Source organism: Nansenia antarctica (genome assembly GCF_963989245.1).
Source record: "Nansenia antarctica genome assembly, chromosome: 15".
NCBI lineage: Eukaryota > Metazoa > Chordata > Actinopteri > Argentiniformes > Microstomatidae > Nansenia > Nansenia antarctica.
This window is the reverse complement of record NC_137685.1, coordinates 241,347-260,000: the sequence shown is the minus strand read 5'-3', so window position 1 is coordinate 260,000 and position 18,654 is coordinate 241,347. Positions and strand designations below refer to the sequence as shown.

Here is an 18,654-nt window from a genome sequence, read left to right as displayed (position 1 = left end):
TCTGGTAGTTGATTGTCTAATCATTCATCTGTCATTTAGATTTATTTATTTTTAACAATATTTTAATTATCATTTTTATATACCAACATCAAAGAAAAAACAACAAAAGAGAAACATACAATAACAAAGTTCACAAACATAGACACACACAACCTGCATCACTTTTGGATTGAATAAAAAACAAAACAAAAACAAAACTTTCCTCCACTTTGTACAAAGTATTCTATCCTACATGTTCTTCGTGTATGGTTCCCACAGCTTGTCAAAGTCTTTCCGCTTGCCTTTAACGATGTAGGTTAATCTTTCCAGACCAATACATTCCAGAGCCCCCTCTTCCACATTCTCAATGTTGGAGCGTCCATAGTCTTCCAGCATCGTGCTATGGCTTCATCTGTCATTTATACTTTATATTGAAGTGAACATTATTACAGTGTATTAGTCAATCACTATGAACATGTATTTATAAAACCACTCTTCTCAGCAGTTGATCAGATTCTCTCTCCGCATGTCCAGCGAGTGATAGAGACACTGTTGGTAATGTGATTACCTGTTTCTGTTCTTGTCATTGACAGTTGGAGGAGCGCATTGCCAAGCTGTCGGCAGAACTGGCCTCGCATAAGCCAGCCATGCTTCTCCATGCTGCAAGGATCCACCGGATACAGACTCTCCTCCATACTCAGACATAGACTCTCCTCCATACTCAGACACAGACTCTCCTCCATATCTCAGACACAGACTCTCCTCCATATCTCAGACATAGACTCTCCTCCATATCTCAGACATAGACTCTCCTCCATAGACTCTCCTCCATAGACTCTCCTCCATAGACTCTCTTCCATAGACTCTCCTCCATAGACTCTCCTCCATAGACTCTCCTCCATAGACTCTCCTCCATAGACTCTCCTCCATATCTCAGACATAGACTCTCCTCCATATCTCAGACATAGACTCTCCTCCATACTCAGACATAGACTCTCCTCATAGCCCAGACATCAGACATGCCTTTCTCAGCAGGTCACCAGAGCACGTGCTCCCAGGATGACCAGACCGTTACTGATGGAGGAGTTCGAGGGGTTTTATGACCAGTTGCCTTAAGTGTATTTATAATGTTCTGTAAAATAAGTAGCACTTATATTTGTTTGTACCAATTTCTTTTCAATAAATCCTGTCGGTATGTTCTCATGCAAAAAAAAATAACATTGGGTGTGTTTTGTTTCAAGTAAAGCAAATAATGCATTTACAGCATTAATGACCATAAAACAAAAACTGCAACCAGCGTAGTTGGGTACTAATATTGGCGGTGTGCAAATGGGAAATTGAGTGAAGTCTTTTATGTTTGAATATAATCAATAAAGTAAAACATCACGCATTTCTCGGTTTAACCACAAAGGAGTCAAGCTGCTGGATGCGGGTCGTCCGCGTGACAGATGTTCGGAAATATTTTCCATATGCGCCTGTCCCTTCACACTCCCGGAGGGAACTCCTCCTGCACAACATCGCTGCCCTCAGTAAGACTGTCAGGCTCTGTCTGGTTAGGGTTAGACTGTCAGGCTCTGTCTGGTTAGGGTTAGACTGTCAGGCTCTGTCTGGTTAGGGTTAGACTGTCAGGCTCTGTCTGGTTAGGGTTAGACTGTCAGGCTCTGTCTGGTTAGGGTTAGACTGTCAGGCTCTGTGTGTCTAGACGCGTGAAGGAGGTGGTCTGTCTGTCCTGCTGCGTGAAACAAACTGCGTTGATGTTTTTCTAGATCGATACTGATCATTAAGAAGCCATAATGCGATCGGTGTGTGTCATTGTAATCTCTCTCCTCTGTCTCAGCAGGAGTTGGGGTAAGTGCTATTCTCCAAATCAATCTATTCACCATTTTCCTATTTTCACAGTTTCACAGATGGTAAATGCATTGAGCTTGTAAGACAGGAAAATGTCAGTGCTGATTTGTGAAAGGTGGTAATATTAGGTAGAATGTTCTCACATTATAATTATTTACATTAAGAACATCTGTTTGCTCTTGTGGAGTAACTGATCTGAAACCCTCTGTATCTGTGGTTCCTTCACTTTTATTACTTTCTTAGTTGCATACCTACACATATGATAGACTACCAGCTTCCTTAGTAGGCTACAATTCATCTGCCCCAGATGAACATCTACAGGATCTGCGCACCTGGAGTCTTGACATTGTAATTGCCATACACATGGTCATAGAACTGGCAGGGTGGCAACCTGGGTTTTAGTATGTCAGCTGACTGGAGTACATGACCGCTTTATATGAGTGTTGGTTGAGTATTTTATACAGGTATTATCGATGCATGCAATCATATTATATATATCATTATGATTATGTTTGTTTGCAGTGTTCTGCCCTCAGTCAGGCTACCTTCAGTACCCTGCCTACTTAACTCACCAGCAGGCCGACACACTACACACTACACACGTTCTCTCCCTGTCGCAGGTAAGAAGATGCGGTGGTGTGCCGTGTCTGACCAGGAGCAGAGGAAGTGTGCAGAGCTGGCCAAGGCGCTGGTGGCGGTGTTGCCCCCCGCCGCGGTGGCCGCCTACGCCAGGCTGTCCTGCGTGCGAGGCCACAGCACCACCGACTGCATCAGCAAGATCAGGGTCAGACACCTTTAACATAACATCACTGCTCTCACAACGCTGTCACAAGAAACCCCCCATAGCCAACACACACAAACACAGACAACCAATACTGACAGTACCAGTGTACCATACAGAAGCTCACTGCTAGTGGTGTACTTTCAGGCTAACCGTGCAGATGTGGTGACGCTGGACGCAGGGGAAGTCTACACCGCTGTCAAGCAGTTTGGCCTCACTGCCGTCGCCAAGGAGATCTACAGTGATGGTAGATTAACACTAGGAGGTCTACAGAGATGGTAGATTAACACTAGGAGGTCTACAGAGATGGTAGATTAACACTAGCAGGTCTACAGTGCTCTCTCAGGGTTACTGGTCCTCTACATGCCTGTGTCAGATGTGTCAGACAGAGTTAGTCCCTCTCTGCTCCCCGTACCCAGGAGGCTGTATCCTGTCCGTGGCGGTGGTGAGGAACAGCAGCCTGGACGTGCGCTCCCTGCAGGGCCAGAGGAGCTGCCACAGCGGGGCTCGCTGGACGGCTGGCTGGAGTCTCCCGCTGGGCTTCCTGCTGTCACGCAACTACCTGACCTGGACCGAGGAGCAGCCGCTGAGCCAGGGTGAGACTCCTGACCCTGACCCTGACCCTGACCCTAACCCTGACCCTGACCCTAACCCTGACCCTAACCCTGACCCTAACCCTGACCCTGACCCTAACCCTGACCCTAACCCTGACCCTGACCCTAACCCTAACCCTGACCCTAACCCTAACCCTAACCCTGACCCTGGACCAGAGCAGGACATGCAGGGGACATGATATGGTTGACTTATATAGGTAGCCACACTCCAGTTTCACTCTGAACTTACTCACTCTACTACTCATTTTTGTTCCATAATAGGTCACTAACTAGGTCACTAACTAGGTCACTAACTAGGTCACTAACTAGGTCACTAGGTCACTAACTCCATTCTTCTCTTTGGCAGCGGTCAGCGCCTTCTTCAATGGCAGCTGTGTCCCTGGGGCCGCTGCCATGGGACCGACCCTGTGTGCCCTATGTCAGGGTCAGAGGTCATACATCAGCCAGCGCAACTTCCACTGTGAGACGTCCCACAGCGAGCCCTTCTACAACAACCAGGGGGCGCTCAGGTCAGTGAAACCTCAGGAGAACCTCCAAGTGTTGACTCACATCTTCTACATGCAGTGCCCTTCAATAACCTTTAATTGAAGTAGATTTATTCTGAGAAAGAAAATCTATCATCAAGAAATAATAATTTCTAACAAAACCTAAAAATTCTTATAAACAAAATGTAACTGAAGCATTTTCCATTTATATTTTACTTTTTTAAAGTTGATCAGAGTGTTCAGGAACTTTAAATCAGTAATCCAGACTTCCTGTTTCACTGGAGTATAAACAGGAAGCCATATTCCCTCATTCACACATCAACATGGGACAGATAAGAGAACACAAATCAAATGAGGGAAAAGTGTGTTGAGCTTCACAAGTCAGGGAATAGCTCTAAAAAAATAGCTACTCACCTGAGGATGCCCATATCTACCGTTAGGACAATACTTGTTAAAACTTGATAAAAGTTCAAAGCAACTGGAATGGTTACAAACTTTATTTTTGCCCCACGTACAGTGAGGAGGTAAGAGAGGCAGAATCCCCAAGGATCACTGTTGGAGGATTACAGAGCAGAGTAGAACCCACATGTGAACCCATGTTGCCAATAACAGATTCAAACCAAATGAGCAGAACCATAAATTGTGACTATCAATCATTCTCTGATTTTCTCTTCTTTTCTTTTCTTTTTTCCTCCCAGATGTCTCAAGACCGGGGCGGGGGATGTGGCGTTCGTGGACCACGCTGCCCTGGAGAGTATAGAGGGTGAGCTCCCTCTTTTACACATCACTTTATTTTGACTTAATTGTTTGATTAATCATTTCGCAAACATCACATAATCCACAATCAATGCCATTCACAATCAGATACCTGTTGAAACATGACAGAAACATGACAGAATGACCTTATGACAGAAACATGACAGAATGACCTGATGCTCTCTCTGTTCCAGAGAGTGAGAGAGAGGACTACAGGCTGCTGTGTACTGACGGCACCCAGGCTCCACTCAGCCACTTCAGGAGCTGCAACCTGGGCAGAGGACCCGGAGGAGCGGTGGTCACCCGACTCAACTATCGTAAGATCGCCCGCAAGTTCCTAGTAGCAGCACAGGTAGAATCCCACTGAGTATTTAACAAAAAATCATGTCCTACATGCAGGAGTATGTTTAGTTTATGTATGTCCCAGGTACTTGTCTCTCTTGCTGTAAAAATGTTCAATGTCTTTGTGTCAGTTGGCGTTTGGCCGAGGGGGAAGAGAGAGGCAGCGCTTCCAGCTCTTTGATTCAGCTCCCTTCGGTGCTAGTGACCTGCTGTTCAATGATGTCACTGAGAAGCTGGCCATCCTGCCTGACGACAATCAGGACATCAGTCAGGTTCTGGGGCTGGACTATGTGGCTCTTCTCAAAGGCCTTGGTCATGAAGGTACCTTCCCATGTCTGTGTGTCATTCTTTGTTTATGTAGCTAGTTCACTGGAAAACTGTGTTTCATTACTCTGAGTTGTTACATTACTGTGTGTGTGTGTGTGTGTGCGTGTCTGTGTGTGTGTGTGTGTGTGTGTGTGTGTGTGTGTGTGTGTGTGTGTGTGTGTGTAGGTAGCTCATTGGAGGACAGTGTCGTGCGGTGGTGCTGTGTCAGCCATGCAGAACAGAGGAAGTGTGAGCAGTGGGCCCTCAGTATAAAGTCAGACCCGTTGGTGTGTGTCAGAGCCGTCTCAATGAGCGCCTGCGTGGAGATGATCAAGGTAAGACACAGCGTACCTAACCCCTAACCCTAGCTGAGCCATAACTTACAGCCATTATATGCAGCCTAAAATCTGTACAACACTTCCTGTGTTCGTGTGTCACAGAGAGATGAGGTGGACGCTGTCTCGCTGGACGCCACGCATGCCTTCATTGCTGGAAAATGTGGCCTTGTCCCAGTTGTGACAGAATATTATGGTATGGCTGTTGCTTAGCAGATTCATTGTAATGAAATTAGATGGTCCCAATTTCCCCAGATGGGATGGACCACAGTCCCAGAAAAGTAAACAAAAAATGTAAATGAGTCTATGTCTTTTTTCCATTAACTATTGTCGTATTAAATGTTTTATCTATTTACTTCTTATATTTGCTTTTATTCATTGTAATTTTTATTTTCTTACTATGCTCCTCTTGCTGTATTTTTAAATAATGTATGTAAAGCACTGAATTGCCCCTGTTGTATGAAGTGTGCTATACAAATAAACTTGCCTTGCCTTTAATATACTATTATACAGTAGAATGTTTAGAACTCTGTCTGTCTGTTTCTCTGTCTGTCTGTCTGTTTCTCTGTCTGTCTGTCTGTTTCTCTTTCCCAGGGAAGACGTGTGTCCCTGCTGAGGGAGTAGCCAAAGCAACAACACATTTAGAGACGGATGGGGAACTAGGTGAGTGGAAATGAAGGAAAATAAATTAATGACAAATTGGCTCCTAAAGTTTGCATTGTTTGCTAATGTGTCACATTATTATCTGTCCCCTCAGTGTTGCCGTCTGTGGTCGGGGTGGCGGTGGTGAGGCGCTCCAGCAGGAGTGTGTTGTTTGGGAACCTGGGGGGCAGACGGTCCTGCCACGGCCACATGTACAGCCCCGCAGGCTGGCTGCTGCCCTTCAGACACAACCTGAGCTCGGAACATAACAGCAGCGCCCCCTGTGATCCAAACCAAGGTACTGCTGCTACTACCTAGTCTTAAATCAACCTGGAGAGTTCTAATACTGTAACCCTAATACTGGACTGTGTTGTGAGGTGTTCTGCTCTTCTCTCAGTGTACAGTGAGGTCTTGTTCTTCTTCTCTCAGTGTACTCTGAGGTGTTCTGGAAGGGCTGTCTGCCGGGCTCTCAGGGGAACCTGTGTAAGGTGTGTCTGGGGGGCGTAGGGGAGGCCGCCACCAAACGCTGCGCCGACAACCACAATGAGCGTTACTACGGCAACATGGGGGCCCTGAGGTGAGTAGTGGCTAGCAGGATGTTTTCAGTTCGTTATCTGTGGAAACTTACATATGTAAAACAACTTCTGTTATGTTATTCAGCGTCTGTCCCTCTGGTGGTTCTGCAGATGTCTGGTTGGAGACCCGAGTGGGAAGAGCTACGGAGACGTGGCCTTCCTGGAGCAGCACAACCTGGAGGCCAACATCCTCAGTGAGACTCTAACCCTAACCCTAACCCAATACAGTGACATAATGGAATATGCTCGCATATACTTATGTGCCCTAATACTAGTTATTACATTTACCTCAAATATTTATTCTAAATGTTCTCAAAAATAAACAAAAATAGTCACAATCACAAACACATTTGTCACAAAGGGTGGTGCAGTAGCTACATCATTACAACAGTGAGTGTTTTGGTCCCTTATCTTGTTGATATGATGATGTCATGTTGATGTGATGATGTCATGTTGACGTGATAATGTCATGTTGATGTGATAATGAATGAATGAATGAATGAATGAATGAATGGTCTTTATAGTCATTGCTATAGTACAGGTACCAAACAACGAAATTTGGGAGGGGGGGCTCCCCTGGTGCTAGGAAAAAAAACTAAAAACAAGAAGGGAAAAGAGCTGGTTTACATAAATAAAGGCTATGTACACTATCCACTATACTATACTATACAAATAAAACACTGTGCTGTACTCTATGCTATGCTATACCTATTCTAACATTTCCTATCTCTGAACCTTATGTACCCTAGGGTTGTCATATTGCACATAGTGTTATTGCACATTCATTTAAAGTGTCGCAGTTTGCAGGTTTGAAATGTTCACAATTGTGTTTCAGTATTACACTTGATTTCAATCTAGTAGCTGCCATCAAATTGTCTAGATTGTCCAGGGCCTAGAACCTAGGTCTTTGCTGTGTTCAGGGCCTGAATGGCCCTGGGGTAGAAGCTGAGCTTCTACCCCATGTAGTACTCTAATGTCATGTTGATGTGATGATGTCATGTTGGTGTCATGATGATGTCATGTTGATATGATGATGTCATCATGATGTCCTGCGGTGCTGCAGGCCTGAGCTCCAGCGGCTGGGCGGAGGGGTGGCTGGCCTGGGACTTTGAGCTGCTGTGTGGCGACGGCCAGCGGGCGCCTCTGTCTGACTGGGAGACGTGTAACCTGGGAAACATCCCTCCCAACATCATCATGACCCGCCCTGTCCTCACTGCCCGCGTGTACGACTTCCTCATGAAGTCTCAGGTCAGGGGTCAAACTGTCATCAAAATCACTCTCTCATCTCCCACGACGAACATTAACACATTGAGTTTCATAAGCTTTGTTTTCTCACTAAACACAACTCAGCTTTACATTCGTTCACCCGTCACTATGAGCAGGTGTTTTCTTATGTTAATTGCTGCCAACTTTATGTAACTACACACAACCCCTCCACATGTCCTCTTCTCCCCTAGGAGACGCTGGCAGCCAGCCCAGACTCTGAGTTCAGGCTGTTCGAGTCGCAGCAGTATGGAGAGAGTGACCTGCTCTTCAAAGACGCCACAGAGTGTCTGGTCCACACCAGCCACCTGGACTACAGAACCATCCTGGGGGAGGACTTCTACAGACAGGCGGAGACGGTCTTCAACTGCACACACTCTGGTGGGACTCACAGCCTCATATCACATTCAACCTGATTCTCACTTAGATGTATGCACACATATACAGTCACACAAATGCAGGGCTCTCAAGTCTCACACATTGGGCGTGAGACACACACATTTCAACCCGTTCACACGCCGAAATTTCAACCCGTGTGAGACTTGAGAGCCCTGCAAATGGTACGCATCAACTAGATGTCATCATATACTAGTTAAGTAGCTAATGTTTGTATCCAATCCATCTTTCCTCTGACAGATATCTTGGAGTTTTGCAACCAGGACGTGTGCAGCATCTTCTGAGAGGAGAGGAAACCAACATCAGGCTGCTGCCAGACTCGTCCTGGAGGCTCAGTTGTTGCTTTGTATGAGACTGTAATGTAATAATGTTGTTTTCAAGCTCATTGTAATTCTTTAATAAATCCCTTGCCCACTTTAATGTTTAGAGATCTTTAATGTTTTCCACTTTCAGTAACATGTTGTCTGTGCTCAGAACATTAATTGGACTACAAATCCCAGCGTATATAGAGGTTGTTGTCGTTCCTTGTGTTACACACTAATGTGGCATTTCCGGTCGCCCTTTACATTTTCGACTGTTTATAAAATCAAGTGTTTACCGCGTCGTGTTATCTGACATTATGTAATGTCTAATATTATATCATATGCAATATATTCAATTGTTATTCAATTTAAGAAGTTACTTCGTAACGTATGTTTATTGTCGTAGCATTATTTTAATCGATATTCCTCTTCAAATAAAATAACCTTGCGCGAATAAACGCGAAACCCTCGTTAAAGGAGGAGGGTTGGACTTCTACTGTCAGCTGACTCAGGTGATTCGTAAGTTTCTAAAACTATTATTATTATAAACTAAACACAGGGTTAGGGTCAGGGGTTAGACCTTCAACAATGGAATAAACTCCAACTGCACTCATACAATTGTGGACTCTGAGTCTGAAAGTTCAAGTTCATGTGTTTTTTGATTGATTGAAAACTTTATTACAAGATTTGCAGAAGTAGGTACATGAAAGTACATATTACATACAAGGTCAACTAACAGGATAAAAACCCAAGAAAGCCACTGGCTTATTTCAATTGGGGTCCTTGATTCTCAATTCATCGTTACATGTAAGACAGACAAAAAAAACATTATAAAAACATTGTGTAAACATTATATAAACATTGTGTTAACTTGTGGTAGACCGTCTCTGGCATGTTTCACCATCTTGTATTGTTGTTTTGATAACTAAGCAAAAGGGAAATAAATGTGTTTGACTGAGATATGGATCATAATTGTGATATCCTGGTTAGACTACCTGTAGTACCACCCCACGCCAGTAGGGGACCACCAGATGTATTGGGCTTGAGTTACCTGTTGAATAGCTGGGGTCCCAGATTAAGCCTGTTGAATAGCTGGGGTCCCAGATTAAGCCTGTTGAATAGCTGGGGTCCCAGATTAAGCTAGCAAGTGACCAGAGTACCACGTTGTTACTTACCGTTCTACAATAAATGGTTAACTTGAATCCTGGATGGCATTCCCATTATTCATAAGTTAGGTTACCGCAATCATAACTCCATTATCTGGTGTACAACTGTGTTGACATGAATCTGAGATTTGTGGCACTTAGCGCTCCAAGAAGTTGCTTGGGTAGAAATATAGCTGATTAACATTACAGTGGTACATTATTACACTACTAAACACAATCACTATAAATGTTTCTATTAGCAGATGCAACTGCCATGGCGGCCCCTGGCCCTGGCTGCAGGTACGGGCAGGCGGGCGTTGTCTGTCCCTGCAGGTGTGCAGAGCTTTGTCCCGGCCAGCAGCACCGTCGATGCCCAGACCCTGGAGCGGCTGCAGGCGTTTGTGTCCCGCGCCACGCGCCTCTTCGTGATCAGCGGCGCCGGTCTGTCCACAGAGTCGGGCATCCCAGACTATCGGTCAGAGGGCGTGGGTCTGTACGCCCGCACAGAGAGACGCCCCATCCAGCACGCAGAGTTTGTGCGCAGCGCCAAGGCTCGTCAGCGTTACTGGGCCAGGAACTACGCGGGCTGGCCGCAGTTCTCCTCACATCAGCCCAACTCTGCACACCGTGTCCTGCAACACTGGGAGGAGATGGGCAAGGTGCACTGGCTGGTCACCCAGAACGTGGACGCGCTTCACTCCAAGGCAGGACACAAAGGACTGACTGAGCTCCACGGTTGTACACACAGGTAGGAGAGCTGAGACCAGCCTTGTCTTATCTGTCTCACATACATGTGAAGTACCAACAATGTGCTCTAGTTGTTTCCTTATCTAAGTTGATTCACTCTGAGCCCCGGGCGCAAACCAAGGTGTGCAAACATTTCTCAAACACCCTAATACACACACACACACACACGCACACACACACACACACACAGCTGGTTAAAGACATAACGTTGGTGTATCTGCATGTCTCAGGGTGGTGTGTCTGGGCTGCAGTGCCGTCTCTCCCAGAGAGGAGCTGCAGAGGCGTTTCAGCAGACTGAACCCCGGCTGGGAGGAGCAGGCGGGCGGCGTGGCCCCCGACGGGGACGTGTTCCTGGAGGACGAGCAGGTCCTCCACTTCAGAGTGCCGCCCTGTAGGGAGTGTGGGGGGATACTGAAGCCAGAGGTGACCTTCTTTGGAGACTCAGTAAACAGAGAGACGGTCCAGACGGTACATGAGAGACTGGCAGAGTCGGACGCTGTGCTGGTTGCTGGGTCTTCGTTGCAGGTAGGCCTGAGTTGAATACTCTACTACCGTACTCTACTAACAGAACAGTCCCAGTAACAGTGAACCATTCCACACAACTTAGACATCTCTATTCATAATTGTCATATCCCTGTGTCTTTCGCAGGTGTACTCTGGGTACAGGTTCCTACTGGCAGCGAGTGACAGGAAGATCCCCGTGGCCATCCTGAACATTGGGCCCACCAGGGCGGACCACCTGGCTGAGCTGAGGGTGAGCGCCCGCTGTGGAGAGGTTCTGTCCGTCATCCAGCCCCTCTGACCCTCCCAGAGGACCACCGACTACACGGCTCAATGACTAGAGGCACAAAAGGCTCTCTGTATAAGCTATCAATCCACAGACTGTCTCCTCTTGTAATAAGGAAAACTACTCAATGGGCTCCGTTACTCTACCTCTCAGTCAACCAGGCAGCAATGAAATCAACCTCAGAACACTGGACTGACGTGATCGTCTCTCTGTGGGGAGAACTACCAGCAACCAGGAACGTGTTACCCTTCCATCATTTTACGTAACTTGTCAAATGCATTACAAACATACACCAATGTGGAAGTTGAATGGTTTTCAGAGGAACTTCATCCAATAACTGTAAATATTATATATATATCTGTATCTGTCTACAAAACATGACTGTGTCAGGACATGAAACCCTAACCCTAAAGCCAGTCATATGATGTCATACCTCATGACGGTTTCTGATCAAATCGAACAAAACCAAAAAATCAATTTAATCACCTCCAAATATGGATCAAATCATATTTTATTTATTTATTATCAAGTGCTGATGAATATTGTATTGACCATGAGTGAAATATTCTGGTACTGGTGCCCTTTAAAACTTTACCATAGTAAAGCGATTTACACACTGAATCTTCTAATATCAATATAAATAAATAACTTAGTCAAGTCATTTTCTAGTGGTAAATCAGTTTTATATTTCATAACTTCAGTCCAAGACTACAGCTCACATACAGACATACAGACATACAGCTTTACATTGTTTTGGCTCTGAAATAAATATTGTTTCAGTTATTCTGTGACGGCTGCCCAGTCAGAGAGGGTTAGGGTCAGAGAGCCACTGAAGGTAGAGTAACTGTTTCCCTCGACACGCTGAGGCCAGAGAAGACCGTCTGCTCCTGGAAACGTTCCTGAAGTCGCAGGTTCCAGTCGTCTAGAACAGACAGAGTCTCTGCTGTCATCACCTCAGGGATGCTGAATGAGTACAGGCAACTTCTGTGACCCTCTTTACCTGTCTGCCACGTTACCATAGCTTTGGTCACGACCAGTGGAGTCATCGTCAGGCAATTCTCAAAACTCCTCTTCTGGTCAAACCAGTAGGTGGCTGGGTAGCCCAGGAGGATCCCAAACAGGGAACACAGGTTCCAGGTCTCAGAGAGCTCCCCGATAACCAGAGGGCTGTTCACCTCAGGTCGTTGTCTGAACTCTGCAAGACGAGCCAGCAGATCCTGGATCATGTCCTTTAACTCTCCCCTCAGTATGTCAGTGATGACGGGCTGCTCCAGGGAGTGTGACACGTCCATCACAGCCACGGTCCTCTGGGTGAGCAGCTGCTCCAGGTGTGAGACGGTCATGTCTGGGTTCACGATCAGGGTGTCTCCACTGACGACTAATGTGAGTAGAGATTTGGACACCAGTTGTGCAGCCTGCAGTGAGCTCAGGTACCGGTGGACCTGCTCTGCAGACGCAGCGTTGGTGTCGTACAGGAGGCCCGGCTTCAGACCCACGTCCACTGCCAGCACCTGGGCAGCCAGATCCAGACTCTGGGACACAGAGAAGCGCTTCTTTCCAACACGGAGACACTTCCCAGATGCAGCTACAAACACATCTTGAAGGGCCATGGCTCTCTACACCTAAGGGAACAGGATACACAGTGTATTGGTCATGCTGCATCTGGGGGCAAGACTGACTCAGAGAATGCTGCTCTGGTGTCACACCTTGAGCATTACAGATATGTCATAGAATCTACAGATATTACAGATATGTCATATTAGAATCAACAGATATTACAGATATGTCAGAATCACGCGCTGTTTGCAAGTGGAAGTGCATGTGCTGCATTGTTTACATTTAGTTTTCTCGTTTGTGGGTGGAGTTTAAAGTTGGTTATTCCGCACCCTTGTGACCCCAGGTGTCGCAAAGTGGTACTGCACGAGAAATGTTTTCCATGGATCTCATTCTACTCGCCTAAGTAAATCTCTCGTGCAGTACCACTTTGCGACACCTGGGGTCACAAGGGTGCGGAATAACCAACTTTAAACTCTCCACTCAACATTGCAAACGCACCCGACCACTGTACGACTGAACAATGCACAGAATCTTTATTTTATTTTATTATTATTACACATACTCACTACATTATAGAGGAAGGACCTTTATCGATCGAAAACAAACTTCCACCATGTTGTAATATTATTAATATTGTAGTTCTCTTGCGTCCGTTGATCTGTCCTGTTGGAGGACCAGTTCCATTTCCGGCCCTGGGCCCTTCGGTGGTGATTTGAAGATTCGAGATGCGAGTTCGTTCGATGAAAGCATGAACTCTAAACAAAGATCTCACGTGTTCGTTATAACAAAGCCTCTTTCTGATAATATCAACAAAATATGTAGTTATACATCTTACATGGTCATTCTGTCTCCTCAGTTAGAGAACATCAAATACGCAGAGGTTAGGAGTCGAAATGGAATCTTGCCTGTTGTCTCTCTTTTTTAGCGTTCCGACTAGAAACAAATCCTGCGTGTTTTTTGATCCCATTGAGATTCAGAAATGTTCTGTTCACACAATAACACACATACATGTTTACAGACGACAAATTCACTGTCCAAATGCTCAGGGAGGCCAGTGTGTGTCAAACCCATGTTTCTTTTGGTATACTAACCATATATATATATATATATATATATATATATATATATATATATATATATAATATATATACTAACCTTCTAGTTCAACATTCTCATTTGTAAAGTGATACATGGAAATAAATGTGAGAAAATGTAACTAAAAGGTTAGTCTACAAAATAAACCAACACATCAATTAGTGGAAAATATTCAAGAACTGTAAGACAACTTTTCCAATGTTTAATGTCCACACAATGTTTAATAATCATTACTCTATCATACACAAACAACTTCTGTGTAAACTGAACAAAGATCAGAAGTCCGATGTCGCCTCCAAATTGGTCCCAAGACATCTGAAACACATTTAGTAAAAAAACATGTTTAAAAATTAATTTCTCATTTACTGATGAACATTCCTCATGTCTCACAATTAGTGTTTTTAATATCTGATTTACCATTCAATATGATGGGCAGTGATCAATCACCATTGATGTATGCATGTATTGGTTCTGTGACTAAATGTAGATTCTGTACCAAAGCTTAGATATATATGTAGGGTTAGGGGTATAGGGTATATTTATATATAGTATCTCACCATGTCTGTCTGTCCTTCATGGTTGTCATGGTTACGTGAGGGGTTGAGGGGTCATCAGGTCAAAGTCTGACAGGTTCCTCGCGACCCAAACTCCGGCAACGAACAGGCCGAGATTCACCACCAGGTTCCTAGAGGAGGGAACATAAATGACTTAATCAGAGGTAGACTGTATATATACACAGCGATTCCCACAGCATGTTAATACTTTGGGGGGCCCCCCAGTATAATGGCTCCCCCCAAAGTATAATTTGTGCTCAGTGAGTAAAAAGATGCCCCTCACGTCTGTGCAACCATTAAGTTTGTTGCTCATTTCATTCACCAGTTTGTATATAGTTAAAATAAAGTTATCCGGTGATTGACGATCAGATACCAGTGTGGAGTTTTCTGTCTTAAATGTGATATAGATCTGATGTTATAGATATATAGATGTATATAGATGTTCTTTGTTGGTTTGTGAGGATGTTCATACACACTTGGTAAGATGTGTGTGTGTGAAAGAAGACCACAGAAAACAGCAGTGAGACATGTCAGAGCTCTCAGCTGTTTAACACTTAAAGACCTAGACACCATCACCAGTTGTAGGTTGTCTGAAGTGCAGTGTTACTATGAACATTCACTAGAATGCAGGAATTGAGAAAAAAAATCTCAACATTTTTCAAAGTATATTTCATTTCTGCGGGAATCACTGATATATATAATAGATGTTCTAATAGTCAAATAACATTTACATTCGCAGCTAAGCAAGACTGTGTGTGCCGCGCGTGGGTGATTATGTCCTCCACACAGACAGATGACGTCACTAGTCTCTGATCACCAGTCTGATACATTGTAACATTCAAGGACGCATCAGGTCAGAGGTCAGCTGTTATACATGGCGGCTAAGCTAAGCTAGGCAGACAGGTGATGCATGTTAACATGTTAAGGAGATATAATATCTGATATAATAATATAGATATATATGTGATATTCACCTTCTGAAGTCGTTTCTGTCAGTGGCGAAGTGGCACGCGGTGCTGATCCACTCCACCACACCAGACGGTCCCGGGGCAGCAGGGCTAGGCTTCCCGCTCATGTTGTTATAATAATATATATAATAACTTTGTTAGTATCTTATTCCTGTGTTGATCTCTTTACTCAATGCTGCTGCAGGTCTGATGGAGCTGTGTCATATGGCCGGACACATTTGGATGCAACACCACCAGTACGTACGGAAAGCCCAACGTATCAAACGCTACGGCTGCCCATAGTGGCCATACTTAACGGCGGGTCGTTCCAGCGCTTCACACCAGGTCCGAAGCGCGTTCTGGTTCACAACAGAAGATGTCAGCCACTCGGTACCGTCGCTTCCTGAAGCTCTGCGAGGAATGGCCGAGAGACGAGACCAAGAAGGGCAGAGATCTGGGGACGTTCCTCCGTCAGAGGGTCGCACACGCCTTCCGCGAAGGTGAAAACACCCAGGTGAGAGAGGAAGGTCTCAATGCGACGCTACAGGATGACAGACTGACCTCTGCTGTGGTGCCCTGGTTGTTGAGTTGAGTGTCTGTGTGGACATGGAGTGTCCATTTGTGTGTGTGTGTGTGTGTGTGTGTGTGTGTGTGTGTGTGTGTGTGTGTGTTTGTGTGTGTGTGTGTGTGTGTGTGTGTGTGTGTGTGTGTGTGTGTTTGTGTGAGTGAGTGTGTGAGTGTGAGTGTGAGTGTGAGTGTGTGTGCGTGTGCGTGTGAGTGCGTGTGTCTGTGTGTGTGTGTGTGTGTGTGTGTGTGTGTGTGTGTGTTTGTGTGTGTGTGTGTGTGTGTGTGTGTGTGTGTGTGTGTTTGTGTGAGTGAGTGTGTGAGTGTGAGTGTGAGTGTGAGTGTGAGTGTGAGTGTGTGTGCGTGTGTCTGTGTGTGTGTGTGTGTGAGTGTGAGTGTGAGTGTGAGTGTGTGTGTGTGTGTGTGAGTGCGTGTGTCTGTGTGTGTGTGTGTCTGTGTGTGTGTGTGTGTGTGTGTGTGTGTGTGAGTGTGAGTGTGAGTGTGAGTGTGAGTGTGAGTGTGTGTGTGTGTGTGTGTGTGTGTGTGTGTGCGAGTGCGAGTGCGAGTGCGAGTGCGAGTGCGAGTGCGTGTGCGAGTGCGAGTGTGAGTGTGAGTGTGTGTGTGCGTGTGTCTGTGCGTGTGTCTGTGTGTGTGTGTGTGTGAGTGTGTGTGTGTGACAACTCTGGTTGTTGTTCTGGTCTGATCCTGTCTCTGTTCTGGTCTCTTCACAGCTCTCTGATCCAGAGAAATGTGATCATCTGTACGACAGTCTGGCTCGTGTCAACAGCAACCTGTACAGAGAACGAGTAAGTTATCATCCCCTCACATGCCTGAGATGTTCTGCTGCATGGCAGCTACTGTACGAGCTACTGTATTTGTAATAATACATATATATGTGTGTGTGTGTGTGTGTGTGTGTGTGTATGTGTGTGTGTGTGTGTGTGTGTGTGTGTGTGTGTGTGTGTGTGTGTGTGTGTGTGTGTGTGTGTGTGTGTGTAGGCTACTGACAAACTGTCGTAACATTATGAAACAGGTTTCTGCACAGTAGTATAACTGCTGCTGTGTTTACAGGTCTGACATCTTCTCATCTTATCTCTTCATAGTTCCCTCGCACAAGAGACACCAGCTTCACTGGGGTCACAGTGGAAGAGTGCAGGATGCTGTTGGCCACAGGTAAGGATGCACACCATTAACATCTATGGATACACACAGTATTTGAATGTACATTGCATTTACATGTTATGTCACTAGCACTAAGTATTCATTAATTGATTTTGAAGTAACATGACACACAACACATCTGTGCATATTCTTTTTACATTGAAATATAATCTACCAGCTGTATCCTCTGTCTCTGACCTCTGACCCTCCCTATGACCTCTGACCCTCCCTCTGACCTCTGACCTTCCCTCTGACCTCTGACCCTCCCTATGACCCTCCCTCTGACCTCTGACCTTCCCTCTGACCTCTGACCTCTGACCAGCTCTCTCTCCTCAGGAGCAGCAGAAGGCTCCCTCTGTCTCTGACCCTCCCCTCGCAGGCAGCATGTCTCTGACCCTCCCTATGACCTCTGACCCTTCCCCTCTGACCTCTGACCCTTCCCTCTGACCCTCCCTCTGACCTCTGACCCTCCCTCCCCTCACAGGCAGCATGCAGCAGATGGACGAGGAGAAGAAGGGGATGTGGAAGACACTTTTCTCGCGGTTCTCCTCCAAGTCCCCAGACGACGGCCCTGAGAAGGCTCCGGAGAAGTAGTCCTGTCCTGTGTGCGTGTCCTTTTCCCCTCAGGAGAAGTAGTCCTGTCCTGTATGCGTGTCCTTTTCCCCTCTGGAGAAGTAGTCCTGTCCTGTATGCGTGTCCTTTTCCCCTCTGTGTGTTTAGGAGAAGTAGTCCTGTCCTGTGTGCGTGTCCTTTTCCCCTCTGGAGAAGTAGTCCTGTCCTGTATGCGTGTCCTTTTCCCCTGACCTCTGACCCTCCCTCTGACCTCTGACCTTTTCCTCTCTGTGTGTTTAGAAATAAAACTTTATTATTATCCTTTGGGATTCTTTCATATTTTCAATGAAGCATCTTAGCTGTAGAGATAGCTCTGCAGCAGACACAGTGGATCATAAAAAGCCTGACAGAAGTTTAAAAGCTGTCACATTCCTTTTACACAGGGAAGCCAATCTTCCCTCAACACACTGGGCTCAGATAACACAGCGTTGGCATGTGGGTGAAGTGGTAAGGGAACAGAAGTAACCATCAATAATCAGGGATGCAAACTTGTCACCTTTCTGCTAAATTATCTGTTTTTACTTCAAAATAGGTCATCCACGTGAATCGTGTAGATCTGCAAAATATATATTTGGGGTGGGGGTGGGGGGGGTCTACGTCTCATCCAAGTCACATGATGACTATTCTTCGAACTAATCTTCCTTTCTGCTAAACTCCGCTGCTGTTGAAATAATTCTAGCCAGTGTCTAGACAGTCACAGTGAGCATCCTGTTCTCAACATAATTATGCGGGTGTTAAGGTTTGGGCCGCCGCTGAGACAACCATTAGTGTTTTATCACTACCACTGCTAGGGCTAGCGGAATCCATTTAGCACTGTTAGTGCTAGCGCTATAACCTCCCCCCTCCCGGCCCCATCAACTA

General features: G+C 45.7%; 6 protein-coding genes across 7 annotated transcripts in view; 4 read left to right on the top strand and 2 right to left on the bottom strand.

Annotated features, from left to right (window-relative positions):
• The window catches only part of sfi1 (SFI1 centrin binding protein), a gene marked incomplete at its 5' end in the record, with an annotated part of 19,389 nt that extends 18,330 nt beyond the window's left edge, over positions 1-1,059 (top strand). The window contains one exon of the mRNA XM_080545741.1: positions 573-1,059. Within this exon, the coding sequence (XP_080401867.1) occupies positions 573-686 (114 nt within the window). The 3' untranslated portion in view covers positions 687-1,059. The remainder of the gene's footprint in view (positions 1-572) is intronic.
• A 1,393-nt stretch (positions 1,060-2,452) lies between these two features.
• sxph (saxiphilin) lies at positions 2,453-8,641 on the top strand. The gene is made up of 16 exons (XM_080545596.1): positions 2,453-2,611; positions 2,756-2,855; positions 3,028-3,204; positions 3,569-3,731; positions 4,406-4,470; positions 4,658-4,815; positions 4,937-5,126; positions 5,298-5,446; positions 5,552-5,642; positions 6,041-6,109; positions 6,204-6,386; positions 6,518-6,665; positions 6,775-6,857; positions 7,727-7,911; positions 8,121-8,307; positions 8,563-8,641. The coding sequence occupies exons 1-16, from the start codon at positions 2,456-2,458 to the stop codon at positions 8,604-8,606; spliced, it is 2,148 nt and encodes a 715-aa protein (XP_080401722.1). The 5' UTR covers positions 2,453-2,455; the 3' UTR covers positions 8,607-8,641.
• A 426-nt stretch (positions 8,642-9,067) lies between these two features.
• sirt4 (sirtuin 4) lies at positions 9,068-11,879 on the top strand. Its single transcript, XM_080545598.1, has 4 exons — positions 9,068-9,136; positions 10,033-10,517; positions 10,747-11,041; positions 11,166-11,879. The coding sequence occupies exons 2-4, from the start codon at positions 10,033-10,035 to the stop codon at positions 11,316-11,318; spliced, it is 933 nt and encodes a 310-aa protein (XP_080401724.1). The 5' UTR covers positions 9,068-9,136; the 3' UTR covers positions 11,319-11,879.
• Positions 11,880-12,121: 242 nt separating this feature from the next.
• Positions 12,122-13,577, bottom strand: cUnh1orf74 (chromosome Un C1orf74 homolog; the record flags this gene model as incomplete). Of its 2 annotated transcripts, none has more annotated exons than XM_080545600.1 (2): positions 13,423-13,577; positions 12,122-12,925 (listed from the first exon to the last, which is right to left on the bottom strand). In XM_080545600.1, exon 2 carries the CDS (start codon positions 12,911-12,913, stop codon positions 12,122-12,124), a length of 792 nt encoding a protein of 263 aa, XP_080401726.1. In that variant the 5' UTR covers positions 12,914-12,925; positions 13,423-13,577. The 2 variants fall into 2 exon arrangements, with proteins under 2 accessions (XP_080401726.1, XP_080401725.1); XM_080545599.1 differs by having other exon boundaries at positions 13,427-13,577.
• A 558-nt stretch (positions 13,578-14,135) lies between these two features.
• On the bottom strand, positions 14,136-15,708 carry tomm6 (translocase of outer mitochondrial membrane 6 homolog (yeast)). The gene is made up of 3 exons (XM_080545605.1): positions 15,484-15,708; positions 14,513-14,640; positions 14,136-14,270 (listed from the first exon to the last, which is right to left on the bottom strand). Exons 1-2 carry the CDS (start codon positions 15,582-15,584, stop codon positions 14,544-14,546), a joined length of 198 nt encoding a protein of 65 aa, XP_080401731.1. The 5' UTR covers positions 15,585-15,708; the 3' UTR covers positions 14,136-14,270; positions 14,513-14,543.
• On the top strand, positions 15,703-18,054 carry uqcc2 (ubiquinol-cytochrome c reductase complex assembly factor 2). The gene is made up of 6 exons (XM_080545604.1): positions 15,703-15,970; positions 16,752-16,826; positions 17,124-17,193; positions 17,666-17,786; positions 17,871-17,893; positions 17,947-18,054. The coding sequence occupies exons 1-4, from the start codon at positions 15,833-15,835 to the stop codon at positions 17,773-17,775; spliced, it is 393 nt and encodes a 130-aa protein (XP_080401730.1). The 5' UTR covers positions 15,703-15,832; the 3' UTR covers positions 17,776-17,786; positions 17,871-17,893; positions 17,947-18,054.
• The last annotated feature ends 600 nt before the right edge of the window (positions 18,055-18,654 follow it).